Raw genomic sequence first — 11,185 nt, forward strand, 5'->3', positions numbered from 1 at the left:
CTTTCAATAAATTATTTTCAGGAACTTATTTCCAGGGTCACACAGTTACAAGCTCATGTTCAGCAACTTAAAAATATTATTGCAAAGCAGAAAACACAAGAGTCCAAAACTGTGAATAATAAACCAGTAAAATCATTTGATTTCAAGAGGTTTGTAGCCTTTCCATACTTTCCACTTTAAGTAAATAATGTAATATATTAAATATATGTTAATACTTAAATGGTATATAATGTCATTTGTTACATATGTTCTCTGCTGTTTAGCATTTTTTCTTATACGTATTTATTTGTGAATTTGTTTTTCTGACCAAAATGTAAATTTCAGTTAAGAAAAGATAGCTTGAGGCCTAATCTGTTCTTTGATTTGGTACTTACTTTGTAGCAGACTAGTTTCATTGAATTGACATCTCATCATTTTATACTACTATTACAATTTTTTCCTATATATATTTCAAACATGCCGTTTGTTGCCATAAGTGGTCAATTCTAGTATAGAATAAAGGATTTCTTGAGCAGTGACAAGTTAGTTCTGAATAACAGGAGATTAATTAGGAGGAATATAAAACAAATTGATGTAAGAAGACACAACTTTAATCACTTTTGTTAGCAAAAAAAAAAAACTCACTATTTCACCAACTTAGAGGATCTTACACAACTGTATTACTTTGACACAGTTTTGAACTTTACTGATTTCAAGAATTACAAAGAAATATTACAATAAAACTCTTACTCACAAGAATCTCTAAGTTTGCAGCAAAAGATTTAAAGCTTTTAGTACACCTAAACCAATTCTCTTTTCAACAAAACAAATGTTCTTCTCCACATAATGACTTATTTCCTTCATGACTATTTTTACATCTCATTTTTTGTTTATGTCTCATTATTGTAATTCATCACATGAAAGAAAGTAAAGGGTAAGAATATTTTTACTGGGCTTACATTATTGAAGAGAAATAAAATATACATAAAATTACTGTAGTAATATCATATAACCAAACTACTTCTTATGATCAATATACTAATGTTGCATCTACCCATGACTTTCAGTGGAGAGTACAGATAATTTAAATGTGTCTAATATGCAATAAACATATGTATTACTTAAGATTTCACTTTTGAAACAGTCACTTGTTTAATGTGGAAATATGTAGCAAAATAATTCTAACATAATTCTATTCCATCAACTAAATATTAGTTCATCCTAAGTAATACTTTTAAATATGAAAATCAATATGTCTCAATGGTGTACCTCAAAATTTCGACTATGTACCCTTAACTTTGATAAAAGGAACCTGTAGAACCTTGGAACAACACTGAAGGTTTTGTCATCCTACTACAGGAATATATATCTACATATTGAAAGATTACAGAGACAGGTTACTAGAATGGTACCTAGTTTAAGATAATGAAAAGAGATGTGAGAAGTTGAGTTTGTTTTTTCTGAAGCATGTATGATTTAATTAAGATGTCTAAAGATTTGTCTGGGGAGATTTTTTTAGTAGTGAAATGAGAACTTAAATATTAAAAGTAAATAGCATAAGCTTTATAGTCCTTAAATCTAGTTGTGTTGTAAGTTGTGAAATGATATGCAAGCTAATGTGATGTGTACTTTTGCTATAAGCTTGCTTAGATTTTGTTTGATACATGTATAGATCCAAAAAGCTAGATTCAACTGGCATTGGTTGTTCAAACTCATGAACAGGTGACCTCAATGGTTCTAAGAGCTTTTCGATGCATGGTTCATGTGTTTTTATTGAAGTTCTTTATTGCACTATTGAATAGTACCAATTCCTTCAGATATTTACCTCGAATTTAGAGCCATTAATTGTAAAAACTTAATCTGTTTTTAAATTACAAAGAATAGTTCATCTTGCATGCTGTAATATTTTATTTGCAATTTAGAAATTTTATTATAAAAATATCAGAACTAAGAAAAGTATAGCAACATAATTGTAGAATAATTTAAAACTTATAGATTATGTAAGTCATGACTAATTTTGAAATGTTAATTTTGCCCTGTCAAGGTACAAAAAGAGACATGTTGCATTAAAGTTGTTATACTTAGGCTGGGACTACCAAGGTTTTGCTGCACAAGAAGACACAAATAGAACAGTTGAAACACAGCTTTTCAATGCTTTGATGAAAACAAGGCTTATAGAGTTACGAGAAACTTCAAATTATCATAGATGTGGCCGCACGGATAAGGGTGTTTCTGCATTTAGCCAGGTAGGCTACAAGTTTGAGGTATATGAATGTGTGGTATATCATTAAATTTTATGAAAAAATCTAATATCACCAAAATACTCTGGACTGAATAGAAACTGATGTAACATACCTAATTTTCAAAATGTTAAAAAATCTAAGTAAACATGGACCAAAATCAACATTTTTATTTGAATATATGCATCTCAGTATATATGTAATATGTGTGAAAGGTTTTCTAGCACATGCTGACTCTATATGTCTTTTAGGTGATCTCTCTCGATTTAAGATCCAATTGTCTTGAAGGTAAAGGCATTTTTGAACCAGATGGCTATGTTGAAGGACATAAAACAGGTGAATAATTAGCAAAACTGTAAAATTTATGTAAAAATATTGTTTTCTAGACAAATTGGAATATAAATTTGCATAGTAAGGAATGTAAGGAAAGACTTGAACTAACCATATGAATCCATATGTTTTTGATCTGTTACATATACATGACTAGGTGTTGAAAGACTTTGTAGCATGGGAGATGTACATGTAACTATAGTAGTTACTTAATTTATGTATATAATTTATAAAACAGCAACATTTTGATCAAAAGACCTGGTGTAGAACAGTCGTGCAAATTTTAATTTTCACTAGCTAATGCAATTTACTAGTTTCATACTTGCATTAATGCAAGAGAAATTGATATGTAAGTCAGTTATTTTTTGTTTTATTAGAAAATTCTATTTGAGCTACAACAGAGAGAGAAATTAGTAACAAATTCATTTTAATATCAATTTGCAATTAATTTTGCAACCAAGGTTAACAAGTATTAAACTGACATTAATAAAAATTGTGTAAATTAATATTTATTTAATTTTTTTCCCCTTACCTGGCTACTTTGTTGTTAGGACTAGTTGGGGTGAAATAAGTTGCTTGTGGGGGGTTCATCTCTCCCTGTTTTTCCTCGGGGATTTCAAGTAGCTCTGGCATGACACCATTTTTTTTGGAGGCCATCCTTATTCTTTGGAGTCCTGTATTGACATGGTCAGGTTGCATACTTCTGTATCATCCCTTGTTAATTGTTTCTCACAACCTCCTCCTCCACGGCTCCTGATCCTCTTCCCGTTTTCTGTCCTCCTACTTCCACGTTTTGTTCTTTACCCACATCTTGATGTTCTTTTCCATATACTAATTTTTCTTATGCCCATTGAGGTCCTATGAAGGCTTAGCTCCAGTTTGGCATCTTCTGACCACATCTAATTGCTCCTGGAGGAGGCTGCTTATATGGGTTGATTAATCACATTGGAGAAGTACATCCTTTCCCCTATATAGTGTCAATTTCCCTTGGTAGTTTTCTACACTTCCCACTTCATAGATGCCATGAGTGTAATAAATTCATTATACCCAGATTTTATACCAAATTAATAAAATTAGTAGAAACTAGAGGTCACCAAAGTTCAATGAAATATAAGTAAAAAAAAACTTGTTATTTATGTGTATAGAACTTCAGCAAGATATTCCAATTGGAACCTTGTTATAAAGTAAAGGAACTTACTGAAGTTCTAAGCAATTTTTTTGTGATGAAGGAGAAAAAAGATTCCTAATTGTATTACATTCCACTAGTGTTGGTAGGAAACCTTTCTTATATTTAATTTTGAATAAAAAATACTTGTTAGATATATAACTGGATGGAAGGGCTACATTTAGTTTTTTTTTAATGGTTTGGTTAAATGGGTGGTGACCCCAATGGATTCTTTCTGTTTCCAAAATCTTATTGCTATGTTTGTCTCTTGACAAGAAACAAATAGAAACCCATTTTGTACATTGTTATTACTAGAACATTCTTTAACATCAAGAGACCTTATTAAAGTGGGGCTCCTAGTGCATCCTATTAATCACCACAAAGTTGAGACTTTTGTTGTTTATTTAAAAGAGGAATTTCAGGTTAGCTTTCTCATTTATCCTGGCAGGAACATTTTGTGGAATTTTTTTCTCTACAGTACTGGTACTTCAAGCATTATGATAAACATAGCCAAAACTAATTGAGTAACATTTCAAGACATTATTATAAAGATTTTTTCTGATGAGATCAAATAATTTTATGTACTTCTGAAAAATTGCTGTTTGAATATACAGATAGTGCCAAATACAGCAGCTTGTTATAAGCTACAGAGGAATGTCATGTATAGTTTTATTTATTTATGTTTTGCACCAACCACTCACGATATGTTGGCACTTATTGAAATAACCAACAAAAGTCACAACAAGGCTTGTCATTGCAGTAAATTCATAAAGTTATCACACTGTGATGATTTGATAAAATGGCTTAATCTTCATTGTAATGATCCATTATGATGGTTTCTGCAAATGAATTACAAAGTAGTTGGGCTGAGAATATTAAACCTTATTGCATGTGTATTTGCAGTTATTTGAGGTACTTTCTATTGGATCAGCTGATAGAATGTGATATAACTACAGAATCAGTATTATGACACATGTATGTTTTAGAAATAATTCTAATCTACAAACTTACAATTTTTTTAGTTTCAACTAGCTCATTTATTACTGAGCTATGTTACCAAGTCACTACTTCATGTGATCCAAGTTACCGATACATTTATGTAGATTTTATACAGGGTAAATCTGGAATGAACTTCCACTGAAATAATTTATGTATCAAATATTAAAGATGTAGTTATAGGTATACCTTGTAATTTGATTTGCAGAACAGTTGGTCATAAGGTTTCCAGCTGATTTGAGAATCGTGTTTTCTTTTAATGTTACTATGTTATTTATCTTATTCTTTTCAGTATTTTTCTCTGCTCAGTTTTATTACTGGTTTTTTTTTTTTAGTGATTTCAAGAGAAATATATTATGCATGAAATTTTTAGAAAATTAATACATGTATAAGCAGAAAAAGTAGAATCCAAAAAAAAAAGAAAAGATAAAGCCAAAGTAAGTTTGAAGAAGAACAAATCGTGTGTGTTGTGTTCTAACAAATTACCAGATACATGTAATTTTGTTACTGAGGCCACAATTACTGCAGTTGTTTAGTGATTATTGATCTGTTAAGAACTGTCTTCTTAGTTAAAGCTATATTTTAAAAGTTTACTGATATACTTCTTTTACAGTCTACATTTTCAAAATTTGTTCCAAGTAAAAATCATGTGACATAATGCATATTAGTCCTTTCAGAACAACTTGGCAAGGTTAACAGTAGAATTATTTTCCCGGTTTATAAAAAGTTTTCTAAGAAACCAATGGTGATTTTCAAACATTCCTATTAACTGAATTTAAACTTTTTTTTTTCTTTTTCCATTAGACTTTGCATAAAAGAAAGAGGAAAGTAGTTGTAATATGAGTATTTTGGTATACATTTACATATGACTAGAAACGAACATTAGAAATACCAAGAAATATAACTTGTGTGTGCAAGTTTATGTGTTACTTGTTTTGTTCCTTTAAAAAAATAAATTGTAGTGATTAAAGGTAAACTATAAATTTTTTTTTAAACTAGTAGGATTCAGAAAATATCATGAAGATGACGTGCTGTACAGAAATTACTAAATAAAACTTTTCAAAGCAAAACAAAAAATTTTAAACATTTTTCTCATGAAGTGTTTAAAGAACAAGATCCTTCTGAAAAAATATTACATTTTGGAACGTAGTATAATTAACTGGCTCAAATCATTTTGTGTCTGCATTTCATCATGTTTTTTTAATGTGTGAAGATGAAAAATTTAGTTCTTTAGAAATTATAGAGAAGGAAAATTAAGTTTTTAACCAAATTGTTTTTATTCATATTTACTGATATAGTGAGAACAAATCTTAATGATAAAATGTAATAGTTATTTTCGTTGTTTAAAAAGGTTTTTGGTTCCGTTATTAAGATGGAAACAAAGTTAGTTGCTACAGACTCCTTAGATTCCTGTTCAAAAATTGATGAAAAACCACAGTTTTTATCAGCAAAACTTTCTCTGAAGAAGAAGAAACAAAAGTTTGATCATGATGATGACCTGGAAATTTTATCGAAAGAGGTAAGGTTTAGTATTGAAAATGAAGTCTAAAATTTTTGGATTGGCTATTTGCAATAATGCACTCCCTCTCACATTATTGGCAGATTATTTGTTTAATAAAAATAATAAATATTTTAAAATTTATATAAATTTATTTAAATGGAAATTATTAATTTCTCTATTTTCTTTGCTATTTAAAGATATCCACTCAGTTCTAAATTGTGCAATTCTTTTTGAAGTTTTTATGTTGTATTCCATTGAAAAATTCACTTGTAATAACATAAAACGTTTTACGAGAAAAAGGGGCCTGTTGGTACATTGAGACTGTTCCATACATCAAGGCCCGGCATGCCCAGGTGGTTAGTGTGCTCGATTCGCAATTTGTGGGTCGTGGGTTCAAATCGCCGTCACACCAAACATGCTTGCCCTTTCAGCTGTGGGAGCATTATAATGTGACGGTCAATCTCACTGTTCGTTGGTAAAAAAAGTATCCCAAGGGTTGGCAGTGGGTGGTGATGACTAGCTGCGTTCCTCTAGCCTTACACTGTTAAATTAGGGATGACTAGTGCAGATAGCCCTTGTATAGCCTTGCATGAAATCCATAACAATCCATACAATAAACTATGGTTTAAAAAATAAAAACAAAAACTCAACCAGCTCTTATCATTCAAATATTTATCAAGCTTTCCTTTAAATTCCCTTAAATTTTCTGCACACATTCCAAACACCAATCAATCTGTTAGAAAAGTAATACTAATAACTGAAAATATATATATATATGTATGTCAATTTTTTCTACCATTCTCACATTAAGTTTAAAAAAGATGATGCATTGTCACTATAATCCCCTTAACAATCTTCAATTCCCCTCTAACACTTCTTTTTTCAAGAGAAAATAATTTCAGAGATCTTTACCTGTCTATGTATGACAACCTTTCCACCTCAAGCATTATTATATAGCCCCCTTTGAACCCTATCTAACAATTCACTGTGCTTTTTTTAAAATAGAGATCAAGACTTGGTACAATATTCCAAATGAGGCCTAACCACTTGCCTATGAAATGAAATTCTGATACGATACATATTTTCTCTCTCACAATAGGTTTTGCTCAATTTTCCACTGCCCTCTAACGCATTGAAAAGACATTTTCTTGCTTGATGCACTACCCTGTATACCCCATAAGTTCAAGCTGTTCATTTAGCATGCATACAGCATGCAACAACCCTCCACCAATAGCAGCACAAAACATTCTTCTAGAGCAGCTAGCTCCTTGTCTTACTAGTTGAAGTGAATCTAACTTTTTGATTGGCACAATGCGAGCTAGACATCATGCTTCTCGCTTGCTTTCTAGTTTTCATTAATTTTATTTCTCTGATATTTTGGACTTTGTTCATATTTATTCTTTTTCTTTGTGCATATGTTTACTTTGCTCATTCTTACATGCTGGTGTGTTACTAACTTTAATTACAATTTTTACACTAATTATTGTGAATTATGAATTTTATTTTTATCATGATTATCATTATGGCTCTTGAAGCTACTGGGGACACACACACTTCTATTACTCAGGCTCAGGAATGATGTTGTCTGCCAAGGAGGTGCAATCTTTGGTTTGTCAGGAATTAGATTCTTACATGGACCTCCTCCTTTTGCCATATGGCCATATCCTGCAACTCATTACACATTTTGTTTTCTGTGAGGCCTTTCATTCCCTTTTGTATGAGATCCCTGACTCGGATGTTTTGGTGTTTTCTCCTTCTCCTGATATTGAGGTTCATACACAGTGGTTTTTATCACAGTTAAGTTCAGGGGTTCATATGCTTTGACCCCCTCGAGTTCTTGACCCTTTTGTTGTTCTCCCAACAATTTTTCGGAGGAACTCTGATTCCTTCTATTGTTGAATTTAGCAAAGCTCTCTACTTTGGTCCTTTCCCTACCTAGAAACAAAAGAGCGTGAGAATTGTCACATGATCTCGATGACGCAACAGTATTCTAATATCAATAAGACGAGTCGGTTTCAAATCTATGCAGTACCACAAAATATTACCTGTATTTTAATTTGTGAGTGTGTTATCAAAGTGATAGTCAGTAACTTAGCGTGGATGGCGGGCAGTAGGGTGCTCCTGTCTGGCCGGCTTTTCATCTGTTCAGTAGATAAAAATTAGGGATAGCGACAGATGGATAGCTTTAATGATTTTGCCATAAATACAAATAAGACAACATGACTAGACACCTTTTATAAAATGATAATAAATAGTTTTTAACCTTTCATTTCAGACACCTCAATTAAATCGTTGAAAATGTTACGATAATAAAATAAACGCTTGATGCATATACTGGTCTACTTTTGCTCAATTTACAAATGACCCCTTATGCAATTGAATTGGCAATAAGTGTTTATTAAACTTCATTTTACACTATGTTTTGAGCATGTTCCTTTTTTCGAGTTATTAAACTTGTATATATAACTAAAAGGTACGTAGTAATAATTATTATACTCAGCAATCTTATTTTATTGTGCATGTACCTTTTTCCTATTTTTTATTTCGCTGCAGTTTTTGAATTTCTTAACATTTGACTGCCGTATATTATAAAAACATTTATACTGAAGCTGTGTGTTTGAGTTTGACTAAGTAATTTGTAAGTGGCGCTGTCTCTCATTCGTAGATCAGATTTAACAACGATAGTGCAATGTTATGCAGGCTGTAGTATTTCACTCCGAGCTTAAAAAATGTTGAATATTTCTTATAAAAAACGAATTAAAAACCCTTAAGCCTAGGCCTAGTGAAAGCAGTATTACAACGGAAAACCTACCAGTACGATATGTACCTGTTTTAATTTGAGACGTACGTTGCAAATGTTAACTGAATACTTTAGCTTATCAAACCAGTTTTTCGTTTACTTTTCGATGATTCATTTTAAAATGCAATTACACGTAAATTTTGTGTTATATTACATTGGGGAAAAAAAAAGATAAATTATTGGCGAATTTTCTTTCCTCATTAACACAAGAAGTGAGAAGTGCTTATTTGAAATTTTATTCCTATTTATTTTTGTTTCAGTCCATACAAAGTGTCAACAAAGAATGGCCAATGTAAATGTGATTTACAAGTTTTTACAAGCAGTGAGGTTAATAGTAATATATTGTGATGAAACAGTTAAGCTACATTTGTATATGTACTTATGTATTACAGTTATACAAGTAATTGGAACATTATTTTTGGACAATTTTTTGATATGTGAATATTCATGTCACTTACTCATACTGTTTATAATAATAGTTTTAATATTTTGACGGTTAATTAGATGTTTATATCATGTAAATGTCAGAGACACTGGATGTGGTTTTTATGCTAAAGCCCATTGTAATTAAAAATATACAGTTCAACCAGGTTCCTAAGTGTGTGAGAGTGTATAAAATACCTCTCATAGTATTGGTGTATTGTGTACTTTAATATTTATTTAATCATTTCTACTAAATTTAGATGTCAGTATCATGTTCACACTATTTATTTTTGTTTTTACAATTGTAGTAAGTTTCACATTATATTCCATTTAAATATTTCATGTATAATGAATTTAATACTAATATTTTTATCATACAAAAAATTTGTTAACACACTGGAAATGGAATTGTCAGATGATAAATTTTAAGCTTTTACAAGCAGTGAGGTTAATAGTAATATATTGTGGTGTAACAGTTAAGCTACATTTGTATATGTACTTATGTATTACAGTTATACAAGTAATTGGAACATTATTTTTGGACAATTTTTTGATACGTGAATATTCATGTCACTTACTCATACTGTTTATAATAATAGTTTTAATATTTTGACGGTTAATTAGATGTTTATATCATGTTTTTTTGTTTTTTTTACTGTGAGATAATGCACTTGTTCATAAAATATTTATTTCATTTGCTGCAGTTACAGTAAGTTTCACATTGTATTCCTTTAAAACATTTTTTTGCATAATAGACTTAGTATCCTTTTACAGTTGTTTTACTGACACTGTGAGTCAGCAAACTGTCCAAAAAGTAAAGCCCAAGAAATCAGTCGGATCATGAGGTATAGATACATGCCAGAATATTAAAGGTAAAATTTTTTGGTTTGTATGTTCCCTAAATAGGCTTTGACATATTATTATGTGTATCATGTGTCAAATATAGTCATTAGTGTTTTATTTCTTATTGGTAAAGAGAAGTTAGCACAGTTAATTCTCCTATTGTGTTCACAGTTTAGGTAAATCTTCTATGTTTCAGCTCATATTGACATGGTGCAATTTCAAACAAATTGATACAGCCCTGAATTGATAAAATATTTTTTCTTTAGATAGCTTTCTCTTTTATGATAAGTAGTAGAAATTAATGTAAACTTTAATAAATTGAAAGACATATTTAATTACATCATAACCTTTGGGAAACCCAAAATTTAGTGCAAAGTTTGTGGTGTGTTTGATAAATGCAAAGAGTAGATTATGGAAAGAAGAGAGATGTATATGTTATTTCTAATGTTAGGGCTATTTGTACACATAATGGACTCTAAGCAGGGTTTGAGAAATTTTTGTGGGAAAAAGTTTAAGAATTGTCTAAACTAAGCTTAGATAGAGGTGGAAGAAACCCTTTGATTTTTAGGGATATGTGTTGACTTGAACTATCCCGTATCTTGGCGAATGGTCTAGTATTTGCTAGATAGGGTAGGCTGGTATATGAAAGAGGGGAATGTAATGTGTGTATAGACAGTGAGTAATTGAACTGCAGTCAGAGAGCACGAGAGACGTTACAGCGTTTGTTTAGCGCGATGGTTGAAGTTGAGTGTATCGGTAAAGTTATATTCGAAAAGAATAAACCAGTTTTATTAAGCAAATACTTATGTCGCTAAAGTTTCGTCGGAACGAAGTTACGGGAAGTTAATTAACAAACGGAGACGTAACAAATTGGTGTCAGAAGTGGGATAGAAAAAAAAAAAGAGAAG

At 30.8% G+C, this 11,185-nt stretch overlaps 1 protein-coding gene across 1 annotated transcript; it reads left to right on the forward strand.

Moving 5' to 3' along the window:
* Positions 1–3,046, forward strand: LOC106466851 (tRNA pseudouridine(38/39) synthase-like; the record flags this gene model as incomplete). Its single annotated transcript, XM_013927154.2, has 3 exons — positions 1–149; positions 2,024–2,225; positions 2,471–3,046. Coding segments are annotated over 3 exons (444 nt in total), but the record flags the coding sequence as incomplete, so codon positions are not given.
* Positions 3,047–11,185: the final 8,139 nt, after the last annotated feature.

Source organism: Limulus polyphemus, unplaced genomic scaffold, assembly GCF_000517525.1.
Source record: "Limulus polyphemus unplaced genomic scaffold, Limulus_polyphemus-2.1.2 Scaffold2396, whole genome shotgun sequence".
Lineage (NCBI taxonomy): Eukaryota > Metazoa > Arthropoda > Merostomata > Xiphosura > Limulidae > Limulus > Limulus polyphemus.